The 25,697-nt window shown below is 36.7% G+C and overlaps 1 protein-coding gene across 2 annotated transcripts in view; it reads right to left on the bottom strand.

Moving 5' to 3' along the window:
- Positions 1–25,697, bottom strand: part of agap3 (ArfGAP with GTPase domain, ankyrin repeat and PH domain 3) — a 1,735,421-nt gene that overhangs the window by 189,114 nt on the left and 1,520,610 nt on the right. For both annotated transcript variants that reach the window (XM_028803882.2, XM_028803880.2), the window contains exon 11: positions 15,340–15,511. In XM_028803882.2, coding sequence (XP_028659715.1) covers positions 15,340–15,511 — 172 coding nt within the window. The remainder of the gene's footprint in view (positions 1–15,339; positions 15,512–25,697) is intronic.

The raw sequence follows: 25,697 nt of genomic DNA, 5'->3' as shown, positions 1-25,697 counted from the left end.
TATTAGCAGCCATCACTTTAAAACAAACTATACTGAACAACATGAAATGCAATCATACAGTATATATGCCATTATTATTATTATTTTGAACTGTGAACAAATGTGGGCATACTTATTAACTAAAATACTCTCAGGAAACATACATTGTAGCTGATGTTTCTCAGCCTTGTCCCTCTGAACTGAGGTTATCACTTAATATCTTCCATTATATAGTATGAAACATTTTGTTAAATAAAGAGGAATAATTTAGTTTAAAAAATGCTGACAAAATGAAAAAGTATGAAAAAAAAACACAATTTGCCTCAAGTGAAATTCATATAGAAAATATACAGAAAGCTCAGTATATGGAACTCGAGTCTTTGAATCAGAAAATTTGATTAAAGTGCATCTGAAGCAGAGGAGTAAAGAGGATTTTCAGACAGTGCTTGATGAGGCATAGCCAAGTCAGATCCCTTCACTAAATTTGTTGTACTATGCACATGTTGAGGAATAATGATGTATTAATGTGGTGGTCATATCATTTGCATCTGTGGTTTAGATGGCCACAGGCCACTAAGGCAGTTTCACTTACTTAAAAACAAATTCTAGTACTTCAAGAGAAGACTTACAGTAGGTCAAACATGACTACTACACCACAGGGCACAAAAACAAATTAATTAATTAACTAACTTTAACTACCATCTATCCTGGACTTTTATTTAAACACAAAACTACACTTTGATGGAACAAAACTGATGGAGAACATTAAGATGTTCATTCAATGCATCTGTCACAATGAAACTTCAGCAAAACTAGAAACCTGCCACATAAATTTAAGAATAAGTATTTATTAAGCATTAAATGTGAACAAATTATGAATTTTCTCATCCATTTATGTCAATCTCCATTTACTATCTCAGCAAATTCATCACTTATGAAATTAAAGTATGCTGGCTAACTGAAGAAAGAAAAAATAAGCTCTGTTTACTACAAGATAAAATTAAGAATTATTAAATACTAGTCATTTAGCCCGTTACAATAATGGGCGCTAGAACAGTAGTGCATAAACATTAGTAGAAACAGTCTATATTAAATGGCAAGGGACTTTGACCTCATTCTTTTTGTTGGTCGTATTTTTCTTTCTTTCAGCCTTTATTTTGTTGATGTTTACTTGCTGAGCTGACCGTTCTTCGTGGGCTGCCGCCATGTATTGTGTGTCTTTAATTTTCTGTGACAGTAATACTGTCTTGTACGGCTCTATTCAATGGAATATGTGAAGAGCAGCAGGTGCAGATCTTTATTTACGCGCGCCTTTATTCGCTGTGCCCAATTGAGGTCGTCCTTTTGAGGCTCGCCTTTTTGTGCGCGCCCTTATTGAAGGATGCCTTTGCGCGCCCTTATTGAAGGATACCGTCTTGTACGTCCGCTGGCTTGTACGTCCGTAATATACGTCCGTAATATACCTTTAATTTTCTCTGGCGGTAATACAGGCGTGCGCGTCGGTAATATGCCTTTAATCTCCTCTGACAGTAATACTGGCTTGTATGTGGCTGTAATATGTGTCACTGTATTGTGTACCTTTAATTTCCTCTCGCAGTAATACTGGTTTGTATTTCCGTAAAACGCCTCTAACTTTCTCTGACAGTAATATCGCGCATAGCACCGTGCCCCGCGCATGCGCACTTCACCAGAAGACACCCACACACGGACACCTGGACGCACATAGGGATTTTATATATATAGATGTACATAAAGTCACTAAAATTTAAAGTTAAATGAGGTAACTGATATCTGAAGAAGCTGATGCAATCATTTTACAAATGAAGGAAATCAAACAACAACAAATTACCAAATGGTTATATGAACCTTACAGTGCACCCCTGTCCAGAACTGATACAGCATAGGACCCTCATAAACCTGCTTGAATAACTACTATAAACCATTTCAACTTTTTTTTGCTCAAAAGCATTAAACATTAGATATATATATATAAACTAAAGACCTGTGTGTGTGTGTGAGGTCTGTGTCTGTATATGGAGCAGTCCGCTCTGCTCACACTCAACCACTGCCACTTGATGGCGCATGCATGCACTTCAGTTTTCGGTATGAAAGACGTGTCTCTGTGTGTGTGTGTGTGTGTGTGTGTGTGTATGGAACAGTCCGCTCTGCTCACGTTTAACTACATGCTTTGTGGTACATGCATGTTGTACAATTACACAGCTACCATACATTTGCCTGAGACTGGTTCCAGCTTGTCTCACTCAATTTGTGCCACAGCTGCACTCGACTACACATCTTTCTCTGACAAAATAGGCCCTGTCCACGTCCAATTCTGCATGTACACCAATACAGTAAAACTGCTAGGGAGTCTTTGGGTTGTTTTTTTCTCCCGAGACCATCCACAGCTAGTTAAAACATATGCAGCATTTCAGTGGTCTCACCAGCATTGATTGTTTTGCCAAATGCCAATGCCTCAGATAATTTACAAACGTGAAAAGAACATTTTTGTAATCATTTTTACATCTCTTTAATAGACTGACAATGCAGTACTTATATTATGGATTATTATTAATGCCTATTTAATTGAACTTAATGTGCATTTATTTGTATACCTACACTTGGAACATTGTGTTGCCTGTTTATTTTAGCAAGTACCACTTTTCTGAATATATAATTTATACTACACTACTTTGAAAACAACCCATTGAACCTTTACACAGCTTTACCAACTCCATCAATTTATTTGCAGGTATTTTTGTTTAAAGCTATTTCATTGTGTCAAATCTTGAAAACTGCACAATATGTTTGCAAAAAATAAATAAATAAAAAACAATAATGCACACTTGGCTGAGCCCCTGCAACTTTGTTATTGTTAAGGACTATTGACTTCTTCAGCATTATAGGGCCTGTAACTTAGTAAGAAGTTTAAGTTAACTTTTAATTAACTTAAATGTTTTTCTAGTTTAAAGTCTTATGAAACCCATGCTGTTCCACTAGAATTGGGCAAAAGATGGAAATGAACTGAGGACAGGTAACAAGTTCATCAAAACGCATATTTACTCCCACACTTGCTTGGAATCAATCACCAAACACAATTAAAATCCAACTTGAGGGGAAATGGCTGCTCATTACAAAACGTTTGTACCCCACCACCTGCTCCCAAATTTACAGAAAATTTATGTAATTACTCTTAGACAATAATAGGAGACCATGAACAATTACAAAGAATGGGTTATTTTAAACATTCAAAACAATATCTTGCATGCTTCTTTCCTAGACTGAAAGAAGTCACTTTATCTATGAATTTCATGTTAAATTTTAATTATAGTAACATAATACTTAAGGAGACTGCGTTGAAACCAAAAATGTAGTATGTAATCCATGGTGCATACTCATTACATAAACTTTCTGTGTTGCATGCCATTCAGACATATGTCTGTATGTCATACACATGACAAAGTACTACTACTATCAGTATGTCAAGAGTGTTTTGGAGGTGAAAAGTGTGTCAGGCAGAGTAATGATTATGAAGCTGGAAATTGGAGGTGTGATGATGAATGTTGTTAGTGCATATGCACCGCAAGTTGGGTGTGCAATGGGTGAGAAAGAAGATTTTTGGAGTGAATTGGATGAAGTGATGAACAGTGTACCCAAGGGACAGAAAGTGGTGATTGGAGTGTATTTCAATGGGCATGTTGGTGAAGGGAACAGTGGAGACGAGGAGGTGATGGGTAGGTATGGTGTCAAGGAGAGGAATGAAGAAGGTCAGAGAATAGTGAATTTTGCCAAAAGGATGGACATGGCTGTGGTGAATACGTATTTTAAGAAGAGGGAGGAACATAGGGTTACGTTCATGAGTGGAGGAAGATGCACACAGGTAGATTACATCCTATGCAGAAGAGTTGATCTGAAGGAGATTGAAGACTGCAAAGTGGTGGCAGGGGAAAGTGTAGTTAAGCAGCATACAATGGTGGTCTGTAGGATGACGTTGGAGATCAAGAAGAGGAAGAGAGTGAGGGCAGAGCCAAGGATCAAATGGTGGAAATTGAAAAAAGAAGACTACAAGGTTGAGTTTAGGGAGGAGGTGAGACAGGCACTGGGTGCCAGTGAAGAGTTAGCAGACAGCTGGGAAACTACAGCAGATGTAGTAAGGGTGACAGTAACAAGGGTGCTGGGCGTGACATCTGGAAAGAGGAAGGAGGAAAAGGAAATCTGGTGGTGGAATGAGGAAATACAGGAGAGTATACAGAGGAAGAGGATGGCAAAGAAGAAGTGGGATAGTCAAGACAGATGCAGAAAGTAGACAAGAGCACAAGGAGATAAGGTGCAAGGTGAAGAAAGAGGTGGCGAAGGCTAAAGAAAAGGTGTATGATGAGTTGTATGAGAGGTTGGACACTAAGGAGGGAGAAAAGGACGTGTACCAATTGGCTAGACAGAGGGACCGAGCAGGGAAAGATGTGCAGCAGGTTAGGGTGATAAAGGATAAAGACGGAAATGTGTTCATAATAATAATACATTTTATTTATATAGCGCCTTTCCCATGCTCAAGGCACTTACAGAATATAATAAAGAACAGCAGCGTATACAGTATATAGCATTGTACAAACCAGATAAATAAATAAAAGAAGATTAAGACAGTGAATTCTGAAAAAAAAGAAAAGAAACAGACAACATAATTGATGGTCTAGCACACACACACAGGTTACATTAGCATCTTGACAGAGAAGTAAACTGAGAGAAGGGTAATAAAGTCAAGTAGAGCTAAAAGCCTTCCTGAACAGATGAGTTTTGAGTTGTTTTTTAAAAGAATTCATGGAGTCAGCTGACCTGATTAATTTTGGTAGGTCATTCCAGAGTCTAGGCGCTATACAGCTGAAGGCCCTGTCACCCATGGAGTGTAGATTAGTGAGGGGCACAACAAGATTGCCAGAATCATAAGTGAGGAGAGTGTGTTGAGCAGATGGAAAGAGTACTTTGAGAGGCTGATGAATGAAGAAAACAAAAGAGAGAAGAGGTTGGATGATGTGGAGATAGTGAATCAGGAAGTGCAAACGGATTAGCAAGGAGGAAGTAAGGACAGCTATAAAGAGGATGAAAAATGGAAATGCCGTTGGTCCAGATGAAATACCTATGAAAGCATGGAGGTGTTTAGGAGAGATGGCAGTGGAAGTTTTTAACCAGATTGTTTAACAGAATATTAGAAAATGAGAGGATGCCTGAGGAGTGCAGAAGAAGTGTACTGGTGCCGATATATAAGAATAAGGGGGATGTGCACGACTGCAGTAACTACAGGGGAATAAAATTGATGAGCCACAGTCATGAAGTTATGGGACAGATTAGTTTAAGTTAGGTTAAGAAGTGAGGTGATGATTAGTGAGCAGCAGTATGGTTTCATGCCAAGAAAGAGCACCACAGATGCAATGTTTGCTCTGAGGATGTTGATGGAGAAGTTTAGAGAAGGCCAGAAGTAGTTGCATTGTGTCTTTGTGGACCTGGAAAAAGCATATGACAGGGTGCCTCGAGAGGAGCTGTGGTATTGTATGAGGAAGTCTGGAGTGGCAGAGAAGTACGTAAGAGATGTACAGGATATGTACGAGGGAAGTGTGACTGTGGTGAGGTCTGCTGTAGGAGTGACGGATGCATTCAAGTTGGAGGTGGGATTACATCAGGGATCGGCTCTGAGCCCTTTCCTATTTGCAAAGGTGATGGACAGGTTGATAGACGAGATCAGACAGGAGTCCCCGTGGACTATGATGATTGCTGATGACATTGTGATCTGTAGCGAGAGTAGGGAGTGCGTTGAGGAGACCCTGGAGAGGTGGAGATATGCTCTAGAGAGGAGAGGAATAAAGGTCAGTAGGAACAAGACAGAATACATGTGTGTAAATGAGAGGGAGGTCAGTGGAATGGTGAGGATGCAGGGAGTATAGCTGGTGAAGGTGGATGAGTTTAAATACTTGGGATCAACAGTACAGAGTAATGGGGATTGTGGAAGAGAGGTGAAAAAGAGAGTGCAGGCAGGGTGGAATGGGTGGAGAAGAGTGTCAGGAGTAATTTGTGACAGACGGGTATCAGGAAGAGTGAAAGGGAAGGTCTACAGAACGGTAGTGAGACCAGCTATGTTATATGGGTTGGAGACGGTGGCACTGACCAGAAAGCAGGAGACAGAGCCGGAGGTAGCAGAGTTAAAGATGCTAAGATTTGCACTGGGTGTGATGAGGACGGATAGGATTAGAAATGAGTATATTAGAGGGTCAGCTCAAGTTGGATGGTTGGGAGACGAAGTCAGAGAGGCGAGATTGTGTTGGTTTGGACATGTGCAGAGGAGAGATGCTGGGTATATTGGGAGAAGGATGATAAGGATAGAGCTGCCAGGGGAGAGGAAAAGAGGAAGGCCTAAGCGAAGGTTTATGGATGTGGTGAGTAGTGCTGGGCGGTATACCGGTTCATACCGAAAACCGTTTTTTATTTTTTTTATGATATGGATTTTTCTTATACCGCAACACCGGTTTAAATTGCCTAAACGACGTTCGGAACGTGGCGCAGCGAGAAACTGTTCAAGCGGGGACCTTTTTCACTGTTACACCGCTAAACACAGATTTGTTGCACTAGGGCTCTTTTTCACTGCTACACCACCAAATTGTGGGCGGTAGCATAGGAATGCTGCGTGGTGAAAATGGACAGAGAGCCTGGAGATACTTTAGTTTTAAAAGGTCAGATGTGTAAATACTGTTTCTATACTACTGGATAATACTGCAAGCCAAGTTGTACTTGTTTCATTTGTTTTCAATACAGTGTAATGTACCTGGGTACTGTGTAATAGTGTGACGACATGTTTTCAAACCCCACATTAAATGCTTTGTGTTAAGTGATTCTTAAACTGACTTCTTCTTGCACTAACAGGAGGAGCCGGCAGCGATCGCTGCACAGAATACATTCAATTCATAACCTTCCTTCTCTCTGAACATTTAGAATGGTAAAATAAATACTTAATATAATTTTAATGGTGAAATGCATTAAAGCATGCATTAATCATATGGGGGCACGGCGGCGTGCCTGCCTTGCATTTGCATGTTTTTCTGGTGGGTTTACTCGGCGCTTCAGTTTCCTTTCAAAGTCATGTAGGATGTGGGGTTTTGTTGTGCTATATTGACCCTGCTAGTGTATGTTTTGCTTGTATTTATCCTTCGATGTGCTGGCGACTCTTTCAGAGATGGGCACAACTCTGAATGGATGGCATAATTAAACATGTATAACGAAGATATTTTTAAAGTTCTGAACACTCCGTGGGCTAAGTTTATAACTAGTTTTAATTTCACAGAGACGTTTATCGTGTGGTGATTGGTTATGTGGAGAAAGAAAAAGGACGGATAGGAACTGGGGTTTTAGTACGTCAGATAGAGACAGCACGCGTGCAATAAAGAAAGCCCGCTCAGAAGAACATGCATTGAATTCTGTGTTCGTGTCTCCTACCACCAGATCACAAACCCAACATTTACACAATATTTAAGTTAAACCTGTGCGATACCCATTCATACATCCAGTTTTTTGGAGCCTCGTCACACCTGCCATAAAGGTCTCTACACTGAACGTACACCTGGGGACCCCTTACTGCCAGGGAGCAGCACTACCGCCTCACTACCGTGCTTGTTTAATACCTGCTTTAATGCATTTCATCATGAAAATGATATCAAGTATTTATCTTAGCATTCTAAATTTTTAGAGAGCAGGAATACCATGAAATGAATGGATTCTGTGCGGTGATTCCTGCCTCCTCTTAGTGCATAGGAAGTCAGTTTAAGAAGCATAGTGATTAACAACTGGGTCGGGGAACACAACACAAAGCATTTAACGTGCTGCATTAACTTATGACAGGGTTTGAGAAAATCAAGTAAATTAAACATTGATTTTAGGATGAAGTTTAGTTTATGACATTCTACTTTAATTATGAAGTAAACTATGAAAATAAAGTGGAAATGTTGACTTTAATCTTGACATAAGCTTCAAAATTAAAGTGGAAATGTCGAGAATAAAGTCAGCATGTCGACTTTGTTCTTGACATTTACCGGTAGTTTGTTTTTTTTTCTTCCCTCTTTACTGTATTTTTTTTTTCTTCACCGTGGCCCTAATGCACTTCCGTAGGGCTATACCACAAATAGCATTATACAGTAAATGCAAGTTGCAGTTATTTTATTTATGTATATAGCTTAGCTTGAAGCAAGGCCCATATTAATGCAGTTTGCCTAAATGATGGTACAGTTGGTAAGGATGTCATCACAAAGTTGTACTTGTTTTATTTTATTTTAATTTGGTGAATACTGTGTAATGCACCTGGGCTTGAAGTCTTTAAGTAATAGTGCAGCTATCAGTAATAAAACTATTATTTATTTTATTGTTATTATTTATTAGTTTAAATATTATGCAGTTTATTGATGGTAAAGTTGTTTAAAAAGTCACTTTAACGTGTCAGTGGACAGAGATTGTTAACATTAACAGAAAGTGTAGTTGGTTCACAAAAAATATTTACTATTTATTAATTTTCTAAGACATGTTCAGTGCAATACAAGTTTTGACAAGCACCTCTGGATATTTTACTAAGTCTAAATGCCTCTTTGGATGGTTGAAAATATGTTGTCAAAATCATAGTTTAAGTTTTTGCAAAATTTGTTCAATAAAAAGGTTCTATATTTTGACTGCAACTGTCATGCAATGTGATTCCTTCTCTTCATTAGTGTCACCCCCTTGAAAACTATCACTTTATGGGGCCATGCAAACCTGTATTAACACTTGTGTGCACATTAAAATGTTTTTTTGTACAATGTACAATTCTCATAACAGTGGAATAGGTTATTCTTAGCCAGTCTACTGCAGTAATTGCAGTGGAAAATGTGGTTAACATTCACTCATGCATGGGAAAACAATACCATCCAATACCATGAAACCGGGATAATTTAAAAAAATACCGTGATATAGAATTTTGGTTATACCGCCCACCCCTAGTGGTGAGAGAGGACATGCAGGTGATGGGTGTAACAGAGCAAGATGCAGAGGACAGAAAGATATGGAACAAGATGATCCGATGTGGCAACCCCTAAAGGGAGCAGCCGAAAGAAGAAGAAGAAGATCAGTATGGAATAAGATTGTCCTCGTTACTGAAATACATCTTGAAATACAGTCATGCATGGGTTTCCTTTTCAAAAACCATATCAGACCCTTACATACAATAATAAACTGCACAAGAACTGTGACCAAACTGGAACTCTCACAAGTTTATTATTAAGAAGTTGTACATGTTTATTAAGAAGTTGAAATTTCAATAAGCAACATATTTATAGGTGTGCCGCAACAGAAGTTGTGAGGTTAGTAATCATTCTGTATCAGCCTCCACGTATGGGAATACCATATATTGTAATAACTTGAGCTCAGTAAAATAAAATCCCCATACTATTTAAATTGTTAAAATATAATTAAATAATAATCATTAGTGATATAATAGTCAATAGCTGTTCCTCGTCTTGTTTTGTTAAAATGCACTTAACAGAAGGAAGCATTGTTTCAAGAACAATCAGATCAGAATCAAACAGATAAACTCTTTTACTAGCAGGTTTGTAAAAGTCAAATTTTGGGATGAAAGCAGTTATTTCTGTTTGGGGGGGTGGGGGGGGACTTTTAGTTCTCTCCATGAATTTTGGTACAGTCAATAGTGATTATATTAAATGTCCACAGTACGATTAGATTATGCCTTTCCATACTTTTTCTACTGTGTGCCTCTCTTCACCCATTTAAAAGTCAAGGATTTGTAGGACAGTAGAGTTTTAATTTGAGATGGTCTTGTGTTAAAACATACACTATATGTTATTTTCCAGCTGTTTTATTTGTTATTTGTTTTTAATTCTTTAAAATCTTTTACACATTTTCACCAAGTTATTTGAAAATTTAAGCTGCAGTAAAGGTGGAATGGAAAAGTCTTCCAGTAAAGAGCTACCAAATACAGTATTACATCTAATATCAATATTAGATAGACCCTATGACTTTCAAAATTTAGGTCAAGTCTGAAGACACATTATTTTAGCATAAATACAGACCTTAAAGCTGTTCAACTATTCATTTTGCTTTTTAAATAACAATCATTTTGTACCAAACACTTGGCTGTGTTTTACTATTAAAGGATTACATTACAGGATAAAAGTGCACACTTCTCCATACAAAAGTAGATTTTGTTGTTCTTTTGACATTGTTTAACTAATTATATTATTTTACTTACTATTAGCACTAAAGAAAACTTGTCAAACCATAAAATGAATAATGTGTGTAAACTATTTCATCAACTGAATCATGGGTCTTTATTCTCTTTCATCGTCAGAACTGCTAAAGTTACTTCAGATCATTAGAACATCTTATAAAAAGTTTTTGTATAGTTTTTCCATAGACAGGGCAACCACAAATCTTATGTCACCAAACTCTACTATTTAAATAACTAAAAAAAAAAGGAAATATTTAATAAGCACAACCACAGAGGTATAGCGTGGTGCATGGGTCAGATGTACATTCATAACATCAAAAAAATACAGTACATTATTGGTAAAATCTCTGGCTGAAAGTCTCAAAATTGCCATTTTTTCCTTTTAAAACAGCTTTATTAGGCTTTAATGTATCAGTTAAAAGAAGTTTTTATATTTTAGCAGAAACTTATTGTCACAGGGAAAAAGCATTTCCTCATTGGTTCAAAGGTAAAAAACCTGAATGCTTTAGTTTAAATACTTTTATTTAAAATGCAAGCAATTTGTAATTTTTTTGTTTTATTTTAGATGTTTTTTTCTGGTGTTTTAATATTTTATTACAAAAACATACAGTATCTTCTTTGTTTTACAACCCCAATTCCAAAAAAGTTGTAACACTGTGTAAAATATGAATAAAAACAAAATGCAATGATTTGCAACTCTCATAAACCCATATTTTATTCACAACAGAACATAGAAAACATATATTAGATGTTGAAAGTGAGATATTTTACTATTTCATGAAAAACAGGCCATTTTGAATTTGGCGGCAGGAACACATCTCAAGAAAGTTGGGATGGGGGCAAGAAAATGCTGGAAAAGTTAGAGATGCTAAAAAGAAACAGCTCAACTAATTAGGTTAATTGGCAACAGGTCAGTAACATGATTGGGTATAAAAAGAGCATCTTGGAGAGGCAGAGTCTCTCAGAAGTAAAGATAGGCAGAGGTTCACCAATCTGCAAAAAACTGTCTAGAAATTGTGGAACAATTTCAGAATAATATTCCTCAATGTAAAATTGAGAGGGCAGCATCTACAGTACATAATTATCAAACATAATATTATCCAAAGATTCTGAGAATCTGGAGAAATCTCTGTGTGCAAGGGAAAAGGCCGAAAATCACTATAGGATGTATATGATTTTCGGGCCCTCAGGCGGCACTGCATTAAAAACAGGCATTATTCCGTCATGGAAATCACTGCATGGGCCCATTAACACTTCCAGAAATTATCTGTGCACACAGCTCACAGTGCATTCCACAAATGCAAGTTAAAGCTCTATCATGCAAAGATGAAGCCATATGTGAACATGATCCAGAAACACCGCTGTCTTCTCTGGGCCAAAGCTCATTTAAATGGACTGAGGCAAAGTAGAAAACTGTTCTGTGGTCAGACAAATCAAAATTTGAAATTCTTTTTGGAAAACATTGACACCACATCCTCCAGACTAAAGAGGAGAGGGACCATCTGGCTTTTTATCAGCATTCACTTCAAAATCCTGCATCTCTGAGTGCCTATGGAATTGCCAGTTTGCACATCTGGAAAGATACTATCAATGCTGAAAGGTATATACGTGTTTTAGAGTAACATATGCTTCCATCTAGACAATGTGTTTTTCAGTGAAGGCCTTGCATATTTCAACAAGACAATGCTAAACCACATACTGCATCTATTACAACATAATGGCTAAGTAGTAGAAGAGTCTGGGTGTTGAATTGGCTTGCCTGCAGTCCAGACCTTTCACCAGTTGAAAATATTTAGCGCTTTACGAAATGAAAAGTATGACAAAGACGATAAAGGCCAGTTGAGCAGCTAGAATCATGTATCAGACAAGAGTGGGACAACATTCCTCTCCCAAAAGTCCTGCAACTTTTCTCCACTGTTCCCAGATGATTACGGACTGTTGTTAAAAGAACAGAGGATGCTCCACAGTGGTAAACATGGCCCTATCCCAACTTTTTTGAGATGTGTTGCTGCCATCAAATTCAAAATGACCTTATTATTTTCTTAAAATGGTATATTTTCTCAGTTTAAACATTTGATGTTTTCTATTTTATTTTGTGAATAAAATATGGGTTTATGAGATTTGCATATTATTGCATTGATTTTATTTTCATTTTACTGTGTCCAAATTTTTTTGTAATTGGGGTTGTATAATATTGTTAAGCGTATTTAATTAAATACACTTCATTTATGATTAAAATTCTTATAGGTAAGGGGATTGTGTATGATATGCCTGTATATAAATACCAGTAGAACCTTAGACAGTTTGCTGTTTAAAAGGCCTATACAGAAATTATATTTATCAATAACTTTCTAAACAACTTCACATGCCTAAGGGATTTAATTCTCTCTTTTTAAGCAACCTTGTGAAAGTTAATTGTTTACGGGCTCAAAAGTACCCTTACCATTCTCTAGTGGAACATTTTCCACAAACTAATTAGTCTTAGCAGACTTTTCATGTTGAAATCTGTCTATGTATATAAACCTCGACCCAGTAGGGAGTCAGTGCTCTGTGCCCAGGCATGATGAAGTAAAATGGAGCACCAACACCTCGATAATAAGCTAAATAAGTTAGCTTGATGGACTGACTGGATCACCTTTTCTTTGTTAAACTTCTTAAATTATGTTGACTAGAAAATCAAAACTGCATTCCATTAATCTGCTTTTAACATTTTCCAAAAAAAGTTTTGAAAAATAAGTCCTAGAATCTGTAAATTAAAGTTTGTCTTCATCATACTATTTATTTTACTTTCTTTATTTTCTAATTTGCCTTAACAGTTTAGGAAACGGAGATGAATACATTATACATATCTGTCTGTAAATTTTGTAATTTCATAGTTCCACTCTGGATTATCAGACATTTAGTCCAATGTCCACTGTATGAAATCTTACATAATTATATTTTTTCAGAAGCACATTCCATTTGGTAACTGTTTTATTTTATTAAGTTGCCACTTACAAAATTATCATGTTGAATTGTTTGTATTTATGCAAATTATAGCAAGTACAATGACAAGAAACTTATCAGAATGCAATATTGGTAGTTAATAGTGGAAATTATACTGTTCTGCGCTGTAACAGACCATTAGTAAAACATATTAATCTTATAAAACATTGGAAAAAAATATCTGAATATGATTACATAGAATTAATGTCAGTTGTTGACAACTGTACCTGAAGTAACCTGTCTAAAACTTTGTATATTTTTTGCTCTTATTAATGAGTTTTAATTACCTTTATAATTGCCTCTGGTCATCATCACTACTGTAGACTCTCTCCATTTTCCTCAACAATTCTCCTGCTAAGTGCAAATCTTTAAGGAATTTAAGACAGTCTGCTTTCTTTACAGGTTTTTAAGTAAGTAATACAAACATAATATGAAATGGGGCAATTTGTCACACATTTAGGTCACTTTTAAATCCATGGTGAACTATTAACATTGCAGTAAATACAGTACCATATTTTACAAAAATATTGCCTTAGTACATTTGGTCTAAAAACAAAACAGTAAAGACATGTTAAATGCATGGCATTTGTAAAGCTCATTCACAAAAATCTACAATACCACAACCCAAGAAAAAGGCAAAATTCAAATAATTACAAAGTAATGCATTTAGTTAATTCCCAAACAGCACTAATGAGTACTATCATAAACTTTATACCTCACCACAGTTAAAGGATAAAATCTATTTTAAATTAGTCCTTATGGTACTTTATATATAAACTCTTTGCACTAAAATGAAACACTGTCCAGCTAAAGTCTCAAAACAAAATAAATGGGGAAGCTAGTGTGTCCCAATTCTGTTTCTGTCTCTGTATTTATTTTGTTAACCACTGATCTTTTGATCACTTATTATTAATTAGTGGTATACAGAAATCAACCCTTTAGTCTTTATTTAAACCTCTTTATTCCATTACTAGATTGCCAATGGTTATAAAGACTATGCTAACAGCATTGGACATAAGACAACAGCCAAGCATGGACGGTATGCCAGGTTCACCAGAGAACAAATTTGTGAACATACATCAATATTTACTCACTCATAACAGGAAAAAGCAGAATATGCCTATCCTTGGGAAGTAGGACAAAACAGGCTTATGGAAAGACAATTTCGTGGTCTCTCTGTACCAGGATATTAAGTACGCAGACAAAAACAGAGTAAACAGTGTCCAGGCTATGATTTGAACGAATAATTCTAGAGCAATGAAACTGCAGAACCGATCTATGAACAACCATACTATTCCTCACTACCATATATTTTTGAAACTCCTAAACATTCAGTATTTGAAATCTCCATCTTATAACATATTAACCATTCTGCACCAGCCACAAAAGTGTTTATGGATAGACAGCTAATGCCCTTTCATCTTTCACGCAAAAGCACCTTTCCAATTCACTATGTACTATACCAGTGTGGGCAGATTCAGTCTTGGATAGCCACAGTGGCTGCAGGTCTTTGTTCAAACCCAATTGCTTAATAAGAAGCACTTATTGCTCAAGTAACCCTTCTGCTTCACTTCAGTTGTCTCGCTCATTAAGATTTTGAACCCTTATTGCTTATTTTAGTCTTAAACAGCTGTAGTCTTGGTTTTTAATTGCTCCTTATTAGCAATAAGATGCAAATGACAAAAGAAACCAGCATTTTTCCATTTAGCTTGTTTCCATTTACACCTGTGTGTATTTATCATGCACTATTGGGTTTAATTAAATACTTGGAAGGGAAGTGAAGAGAAAAAAATGAAGCACTGAGAATAACTCATCTGTTTTAGACTTCAAATCATTAGGATGATATCCTTAGAGAGGAAAAAAAAATCTAGGATATGAGAATGACTTGACATGGCAGAGTTAAAGCACTAGCAGGCAATGAAATGAAATAATTGAAAAGGATTGGTTTTTAATTAAGCAACTGGGTTGGAACAAAAACCTGCAAGCACTGCGGCCCTCCAGGACTGAATCTGCCTACCCGTGTATATACTCTAAGACAATACTTCTTTTTCACCATCCGACAAGCATTTCTCATTCGCCAAATTCCACAGCCACTCAAAAGTACAGTGATGCAAATGCACTCTGTGACTTACCACCTGTTCCCTGTGCAATCTGAAGGTTGCTTCTGTCTTTGGTAATCCCATTGGTTTTTGGGCTGGCTGTGGGTGCAATGGTAGCCACTGCTCTTGGAGGCCGTTTTCCCGGTACTTTCACTGTCGTCCTCAGTAAATCAATTTCTTTACCATGGACATTTTGCATGTAATCCTTCAAATAACAGTTAAAGAGAAAAGTTTACATTCAAACATTTTCAGAAGTAGACAAAGTACTGTATGGATATAAACACACAGGAGAAGCACATTCATTTTGTAAATAATTACACATGTAAATAGCAGTAAGATCACAGATTTGTGTCCTGGGTCCACCATGTTATATAAATGTAAACAATTATTATTATTAAATCTGTGTAAAATATTTAAAAATATATATTATGAATTTCATGTTTTGCCACACTGGCTATACATACTTTGGTCAATTATTTATACATTTTCCTTGTGTTTCCATTCATTTCTTTAGTGAGTCTGCTTTTATCCAACAGCCCAAGGCATGACACTGTACCAATTGTTAACCTTATATTGGTTTGGTGTGAAGGAACATACGAGTCCTGTGATAGCCTGCTCGTTCTTGTCTTGTGTCTACTGCTTTTAAAAATAATCTGCACTATACCCGCAGGTGCCTGCATTAATGTTGTCAAGATTGTTGAGTTAAAGATATACCAATTTATTTACTGTATTTATCTATTTGCTTGCTTTTTATATAATTGTCTGCATTTAAATTGCTTGTTTAAAAAAAAGATAAGATTTATAGCATCTTAGACTGTTCAAAAACTAAAAACATATAACCTTACACAGATGACAATAAGAAACGTATAAAAATAACAGCTGAGATTTTTTAAATAGTGGTCTTTATCATTTTCCCATTCAAATAATATACTGTATTTCTAGAAATTTGGAATTTGTTTTTTATGCCCTCTTCTTTTCTTTACGATGAAACTAGCTGTTCCTTGGGTGTCTTCTACTGTGCCTCAGTGTTGTCCTCCAGGTGAAAATTAAAGCCAAAGACTGCCATGCAAAAATGTGTGTGTTCACTGTAAACTCTTCACAACCTGCACTCATTTACAATAACTGTCTATTGGTTTGTGGTTTCTGCTTTGAGAAAATAAAATAATTGTACACATTTTCAACATGACCATTTCTAAAAACACTGCTAACATTTTTAAGGTGCATACTTTGAAATGATCAACAAATCTACATGTGCCAATATATGTGACTGTATCTATATACTTGAAAAGAAAGACACATGGCCCAGAAAATGAAAATGAGAAGCAATAAAATCCAGTGATGTTATTGCAATTTATCATAATCTCTACTGGGCAAAACTGCATAAGTGTAGTATAGTGCAAAAAAGTAATGTGGAAAAGGTGTCTGTTGTTTCGCAGCTGCATGAAAGTAGTTGGATGGCACAGCTAGTTTAATCTTTATCATTGTCTTGCTCAGGGCCCCAAGATGATGTCCCTTATTGGATCTGTGCTAAAATTGTAGTAACATGTAAGCAAATGTCTGATTTTCATGACACTTTGCATAAAAACATCGACCCTAACCCAGTGCATGTCAATGATAGAAACATATTTTGGAATTGCTAGTATAAAGTTTCTGAGCAGAACAGGTAATGAGAAGTCAAGCAAAATGACACCTTTTATTGGCTAACTAAAAAGATTACAATATGCAAGCTTTCGAGGCAACTCAGGCTCCTTCTTCAGGCAAGATGTAAGCAGAACAAAATTATAAAAAAAAAAAAAAAAAAAAACTTTCACCTGCATTCTCAGATTTAAAAAAAAAAAAAAATCTTCACAAATAAAAGAAGCCATTTCAGTTACTTTAAGCTGATTGGGGCTAGTAGGATAAAAAAAGTCATTTCAATGCCTTGAATAAGTAAATAAATAATGAAAAAAAAAAAAATTCCTGCAATCAGCAGAAACAGAAAGATCGCCCATCGAATCAGGCGCCAACTCTACTCATTTTATTACACACCATAAAGCCCTAATTTCTTCACAAGCCTCCTTGCTAATTACCCAGTGAGCGCTCTCATTTTATTTTATTACTGGAATTAACAGCGAGTTCAAAGCGTGGAAAGCTATTAAGATGTGTGATTAAGCCACATTCAATTAGTTTCTACAAACAATTTAATTGATGTTGCAGATAGAATTAACAGAAGGTGATTGTGTGCATGGCTCTGCTGGCTGGGAAATTGAAGAGAATCTCTCTCTCTCTCCCCACACCCCCCAATCCCCCCACCCATACGAGTAGTAGGAATGAAAACTGACTGACACAGACTGGAAAAAGCAAGGCTGAAATACCGGAGAATCAAACAGCAGCCGCCACATTGACACTGTTTAACAGGACCAGCAGACCGTTGCATACACGGCATGTCATTTTCTACACATGTACTTGTCATTTGTGCACTCTTCTATCTGTGTTCTAGTGAATACACCCGCATTAACCATCAGTAGGACGTGTCAGTTAAATACTGACTTTTGTTCTCATAAACTGCTTCTTATATCTGTGGTGTTTCCATATCAGTTTTTATATAAAGCTAACCAACAGCTACTAAATTTTAAATTACATGCCTCAACACTTTACATTTACGGAAGTATCAAGAACCATTGTGTTACTAGAATATAGAATTTTCTAAATATAGTGTTCACATTAAAGGTAATATTAGGTGTTATTTGTAATGGATCTGTAGTATTACACATACTGCAGTCACAATTGCAACAAGGGGTGCATATACTATAGATTCAAATGTACTTTTAATAGTCACACTATTTTTGTGATTGTTAACCAGTTGTAACAGATTCACTTTATTTTTATACAGTACAGTACCCAGTTAGGATTTCAGGGTATTTTACTCTGTTCCAATTAAAATAAAACAAAGCACTATATATATAAAAAAAAATATATATATATATGTACACACACACACATACACATACTTACTTGCATACTTTCACAGTAACATCAAAAGCATTCTCCCTTATGTTCCCCTCTCAAAACCCAAGCTCATCATCCTTCCGCCAATGAGCTTTTACCCTAAATCTCCATCACCTCTAGATTCACTGGCAAAAAGTGGCTTAGGAATTATTCTCCTTATGAGACACAACTCATTTTGACTGTAGTGACACCAGGCTAGAAATTGCCCTAGTAGTCCCTGCTACTCCACAACCCCAAGCCCTCCGTATCCTTAAAAGGACCATACAACACTTCCCTTGTTGTCTGTCGTTAATTACACTGAATAACTATGTGCTGCCACCTAATGGGTAACAGAAGAACTAAGTCTCCAGTTATTTTTTACACCGGAGTGTTCTTGGCTATGAAACAGGTAATGTTACCTGTTGGCTAAGTTTTAAACGAGCCTTCTGTCAAACCTACTTAGTCAGATTACCTCTCCAGCACCCTTATGTAAACTACTTCAGGTCACAAATACAGGGCTTACCAATCCATCTGTATTCTCCTCGCCAGTAAAATTATTCTTTATCTCTTTCACATATACATATATGCACATGCATATATTTTTACATATGATTTCTGGGCATTTTGTTATCTTTTTTTTCTGGAGAGCAATTAAAAACTGTTTTCTCTGTCAGACTATGGATAGAAAACTGCAAAATGTATGAATTCATTTTTATTCATATTGTGTTTTTTTTCAAAACAGATGGGTGAACACTCTCATTGTCATCCAAATATATAAGTTCTTTAAGGTTATTTTTGGTTTCCATCAAAACAAAATCACAAATAGAAACTTTTTAAAATTTTTTTTTTTGATCCGATTTGCTCAGTAATGTTATGATTTCCTTATAATGAAGGCGTAATTTCCTCCTTTCCTTTGTACTGCAGTAACTTCCTTGGAGGCTTTATAAACTATGAGCTAATTTGTTCACTTTTAACAATAATTTCTATGCAGCTAGCTGACAAGTAACCTGTGTGGGAAGATGTAGCAGAGCTCAAAAGCTTTTTGGAACGATGCTGTATATGCAGAGCTAAGCTTCATAAGTGAGTTGCACTTTACAGATGGAAAAGAAAGTGATTACTAAATCACATACAGTATTCACCTATTTTTTTCCCCCAAAGTTCAGCTGAACGTGTGGGGTAAGTTGATAAAATTCACGAGGTACCTCAAATTAAGATTTTTACCCAGACCAATGGCATTTTAGTCTTCAGGATGAAACATTATTTATGAGTCTATAAAATAAACACTATGAAGTTTGATCAACAAAAGGTGAAGACCATTCACCGGCAAAATGTTTATATAACTGCATTTTAAATACATAAACACAGAACAATAAAAAAAAACACAGTGCAACCATATTTTGTTTCATTCTTCCAAAAAGAATTAATGTGCTCATTTAGAAAACTTTGTGCTAAAAAAGAAAGAATAACTTTGCATAGACCAGCCAATGCAGTAACAGTAAGTGCTCTAGAATCATGCACACAGTGACAAATCAAGCAAAACCAGGCAATTAATTCATTTAGAGACTCTTGCTTGGATGTGACTTTAAAATTATTATTTTTTTTTTTTTTAGATCAGTGGTTAACAAACTTAGTCCCAAGGACCCCAACCAGTTTCACAATCATGGAGTCATTTTACTTCTAATTGATTTAATTTAATTAGCTGCCCAATCTTCTCTTCACTTATTCTACATATAGAAAATCACAGCAGTGTGAATTTACATACTGTATGTAAGACATTTAAAATATTTGTATTTTTGCTATAGGTTTAAATGCTTAACTCTCATTTGTTATTTTCCTATTATTTGCCTTTTTTTCTGTTTTTGCTCTCTTAATTGTATCATAATACTGACAACTAACAATAGACACAGCAGACACCTGGGAAAATGACATGAAATGCTGAAAGACTGCAACTACTATAACAACCAAATTTTGTGGTGACTATAAGTAACAATATTGCCTACATTACAGTGCACATCAAGGCAAATCTGCTTCCAGCAGAAGTGTGATCAGTTCTAAAAACAAAAAAAATGAAATTTTGTTACACTAAATAAAGGAAACTAAATTTAAAACAAATTAACTTGAGGCATCTCGTACTGATCATGACACAAGAAAATTTAATATTATAGAGAAACTTGCTGCACTAGCCAACCCGAGGCGTACCATACGCCGCATAATCAGGCCGCTTTTTTAATGATTTTTAAGCACAGGGAAAAAATTAACATTTGAAAAATCCAGAGGAGAGGGGAAGGACGTTGATGGGCGGGGTGAAGCCTCGCGAAGCATCAACACGTTTGAAGCAATTGTGTCGGAAATCGTATTGAAGCTTCGAAGCATTTGACACTCGCCTCTCTCGTGACACCTCCTGGCCATTTTCATTAACGTTACAGAAAGTTATGATACACTTCAATGACGTCTGTTAAAAGTCGTATTGCTTTTATTTTTTTGTAGCTACAGACTGACAACGAAGAGAAGGGTTCGTCAGCAGCTTCTAGTGTCTGATGTCTAAAAAATATAAATATAACTAATGCCGACAGGCAGAATGCACTATACGATAGCAAGAGTTAAACAAAATAAGACACCTTACCTCATGCATTTCCAGCTCTTTCAATTAGTATTTACTTTTGTACTGTATCATTATAATCGCTCTTGTTATTAGTATTATAATTAACACTGATCTTTTCTTGAGATCACATTAAATAGCCTTAAATGTTTTGTTTGGTCTGTCTTAATTAAAACGGAGTAGACAGAAAATAAAGGTTTATCCCTGTACTTTGCCATGATATAGGTAAGGACATTTGAGAAAGAAAATGTGAAATCCTTAAATCACAGATGTCATTATTCGATCAAGTATTAAAAACACAGTGTCGAAACCTTAGTATAGAACGGCCCATCACTGTTTGCGATTCTGGCCGCTTTTCGCGTACTGAGTTGTTTGGGAGTCACAGTTGAGAAACAGTTTTTTAATGTCTTTTAAGCACAGGGGAAAAAATGAACATGTGGCCTAGTGCATTGTGGAAGATTGTGGGTTCACTTCCCGGTTTGTCGTTTTACACGCTGCAAACCAATCCGCACCGCTTTTTCAATGTTTTTTAATCCTTCGAGTTGCTAATTAACTAACACCCACCCACTCAGCTTGTGTGAAAAAAATGCGCCCGTTCTTTTATCAAAGACTTGGTGATCATGTTTTGTAGACTCAATATACTGTATATTGGCTTTTCACTCAGCGCGAGGCCGTGCATTCATCTGGGATTATTACATCTTGCTAGACTAATCTGCTACACGGCTGCGTTTGAAAAACCGACTTATCCCGGATGAGTTTCACCGGCATTAATGATTAGGAATCTGGTTGGAACAAAACCCTGCAGCCACAGGGGTTCACCAGGACCGAGTTTAGCAAACACTGCTGAACAGAGATGAAACCGACTCAGGTGAGGGAGTGGGGGCGGGCAAAGTAGTTGGAGCTATTGATTATTCAGTGTTGTTTGCCTGGGTGTCTGATCTGCTCAACAGGATTATAAATAAAAGGAAAACAATGTGAAGGGAATGTCACAGGTGATCCTGTGGTATAGCGGGTCCACAGCTCCCCTTCAAAAGCCCATTTTTAAATAAATAATCATCGCACTCACAGTGTAGACTCGTGCTTTGGGCATTTCTCCCCTGTGCAGTGTGTGAGCGAGTGAGGAGAGAGAGAGAAAGCCGGTACGTTAGAGTGAGCGAGAGCAGGCTTGAAGGCAATGTGTTCCTGTGGTATAGCGGGTCCATAGCTCACATTCAATATTAGTATTATAATTAACCCTGATCTTTTATTGAGATCACATTTAATAGCCTTAAATGTTTTGTTTGGTCTGTCTTAATTAAAACGGAGTAGACAGAAAATAAAGGTTTATCCCTGTACTTTGCCATGATATAGGTAAGCACATTTGAGAAAGAAAATGTGAAATCCTTAAATCACAGATGTCATTATTCGATCAAGTATTAAAATCTGCAGTGCTTTGAAAGCTCGACACAGTGTCAAAACCTTAGTATAGAACGGCACATCACTACCAGTGAGTCACGTAGAGTTTTCATTGTTGTTTGCGATTTTGGCCGCTTTTCGCGTACTGAGTTGTTCGGGAGTCACAGTTGAGAAACAGTTTTTTAATGTCTTTTAAGCACAGGGGAAAAAATGAACATGTGGCCCGGTGCATTGTGGAACATTGTGGGTTCACTTCCCGGTTTGTCCCTGTGTGGATAGGAAATTATCCGCGACAAACAAACTGTTTTACACGCTGCAAACCAATCCGCACCGCTTTTTCAATGTTTTTTAATCCTTCCAGTTGCTAATTAACTAACTAACACCCACCCACTCAGCTTGTGTGAAAAAAATGCGCCCGTTCTTTTATCAAAGACTTGGTGATCATGTTTTGTAGACTCAATATATATTGGCTTTTCACTCAGCGCGAGGCCGCGCATTCATCTGGGTTTATTACATCTTGCTAGACTAATCTGGTACACGGCTGCGTTTGAAAAACCGACTTATCCCAGATGAGTTTCACCGGCATTAATGATTAGGAATCTGGTTGGAACAAAACCCTGCAGCCACAGGGGTTCACCAGGACCGAGTTTGGCAAACACTGCTGAACAGAGACGAAACCGACTCAGGTGAGGAGTGGGGGCGGGCAAAGTAGTTGGAGCTATTGATTATTCAGTGTTGTTTGCCTGGGTGTCTGATGTGCTCAACAGGATTATAAATAAAAGGAAAACAATGTGAAGGCAATGTCACAGGTGATCCTGTGGTATGTGTGTGTGCGCGCGGCTCTCTCTCTCTCGCGCTGCCTCTGTGGCGTTGCCTCTGTGTGTGTGTGCGTCTGTGTATGCCTCTGTTTCTCTCTGGCGTTGCCTCTGTGTGTGTGTGTTTGTGTGTGTGTGCGCGCGCACGCGGCTCTCTCTCGCGCTGCCTCTGTGTGAACCAAGATTCCACTGAGGTTGACTAATGAAAAGTCAACGTAGCACAGAGCTTCAAGTGGAATGTGGCACAGACAAACAGAAATGACGGCATGTTTTTCGAGGCGTCGCGTCCGAGTTGGTGGGCGTGACTGTGATTTTTTCGTCGTTTCCAATGGTCTAAGAGTTGGTGGGCGTGGCTCCTTCCTGCGTGCGCCATTGGCGTCTTACTTGTCGGCGGTTTAGTGAATCCACGCCCCTTCCGGCGTGCTTTCCATGGTCGGCTACTTGTTTCCTGGCTTAGTGAATTATATATATAGATAATGCTTTAATGAAATATACCAGAAAGGACAAGGAAGGCATCAGCCATATTATTTTACAAGACAACATCAGAAGATACATCCTACACTATACTCAAGATTCGACTTTCACACAAAATAAATCTCAGAAAGGGACAGTACAACTATTGTTTATATATGTGAGTTATTGATGATACAGGCAATGAGAGGGACATTAAACTCAACGAAGGGCCATTTGAATCTATTACTCTTTTACATCAGTTATCAGACCACTTTGACACTACAAAGACTCTACAGCAAAACAATCACCAAAAGAAGCACATTCTACTATACAGGTCTTAAAATCAGCATATCGCCCTGGGTAGGCCCACCTCTTCACACTAAAAGTAAAGAAAAAACTGCTTATGCTTTATACCATGTGTAGAGTATTGTCTTATTGACGGGCATGAATTACATCCTGTATCTCTCTCTTCTTGTTTAAACAATTATGTGCATATACAATATATGTGTACTAAGATATTCATTTTAATCTTTGCAATGATATGCATGGATTTGTGTTGCAAACTTCACCATAACTGATGATGAGGATATTAAATCAATTTTCTCAATTATTGCTTTCAAAATAACTAAACCTTCACTTTTTTACATGGTCTAACTTGATTTTGGATATAAACCAGATTATGTTTTTCAGGATAGTAATCACTGATTCTTAGTAAATATACACTGAATAAAGATATGGCAAGGAGAGGAGTACAAATAACACTGAACATTTAAATTCAGTCATCTGTCATATGTGTATGTATAGTAAATATGGTAAATAACATATTTAAAAGCTAAATAAATTAGGGAAAGTGGCAAACCCTACATCTATCAGTATACATCAATAAGAAAACAAGTGAATTTGTGTAAGCATACGTGGAATTAAAAGGCTCTGAAAGGAGGCATTTCATTTTTAACTTTAATCAGTGAATTGCAGTAAAAAACATTTGTCAAAATTCATGCTTAATCAACTAAAACTGTAATAATGAAGGAAGTAAATAGAACCTTTTCCACATGACTTGCTAAGATGTGGAAAAGTTACGCCATTAAGAGGAAACTAATGAGAAGTATGAAGGTAATACAAGAAAAAATAAATTCTGAACATCCCACTATGAAATTGATTATTTCAACTGTATACAATTACTGACAGCATGAGCAAAGGGCTGGTACAGTAACTCTACTTATTAGACTCACTGACTACAGGGATTTGAAGCACTCATTCAGTATGCCCCACTACGGTGACAAACATTTTGTAAATAAACCATTGTGTGATCATGGCTGCTTTGGTTGGTATTATACTTTTTACAGAGCACTACTGTTTGTGCTTGTTTTGAATGATGGTATATATGCTAAAGACTAATTGGATAAAAAAAAAATGTACACATCAGCTGTTGATAATAGAAGTATTTTTAGCCATGGCTCATAAGGATTTGTTTAGATGTTGAGTAAGCTTTTATACCCAACATGTGAAGACTTAATCAAGGGTAGATAAAATTTTGTACTATTATTTTACAATGTAGTATCTGCTTTTTGTGCTGTACCTCTGAAATAATCTAAAAAGTAATAATAATGATGATAAATTACATTTATATAGCACTTTTCTCTTCACTCAAAGCATAGTGGGGAACAACTTCACTCACCACAAATGTGTAGCACTCACCTTGTAACAATCTTTTCCGCTACACTTCACTAAATTTATACTGATGATTGCAGGTCAACATCAAACTGCCTTCAACCCCTTCCCACAGCGCCGAAAGATGATTTATAATAATAATAACTAAACCACACAGAGAAAAATGTGCAACAAAACAACTATAATCAATAAATTTTTACAACTCCACCACCAATATATACAATAAATACAAAGCATAGAATTATATATTCAAGAATTATCCCCTCCATCCTTTCGATTTATTCTTTTTTCCATTTTCCTATTCCCCCAGAGTTCAGTTCCTTTGACATGCCAATCCCAGAATAAAAGATTTACGGCTCACTTTTGCTTTCGATCACTTTCACGGTAATCTCAGCGTATCCGGAATCTTCAAGATGGCCACCCTAGACTGCGATGGACTTGTGGAGCTCCCCAAAAACAATCCTTCTCCTGGACTCAGATGGATCATGTCC

This window comes from Erpetoichthys calabaricus, chromosome 6 (assembly GCF_900747795.2).
Source record: "Erpetoichthys calabaricus chromosome 6, fErpCal1.3, whole genome shotgun sequence".
Taxonomy (NCBI): Eukaryota; Metazoa; Chordata; class Cladistia; order Polypteriformes; family Polypteridae; genus Erpetoichthys; species Erpetoichthys calabaricus.
Note: the sequence above shows the minus strand (reverse complement) of the source record. Positions and strands in the feature narration are given on the sequence as shown.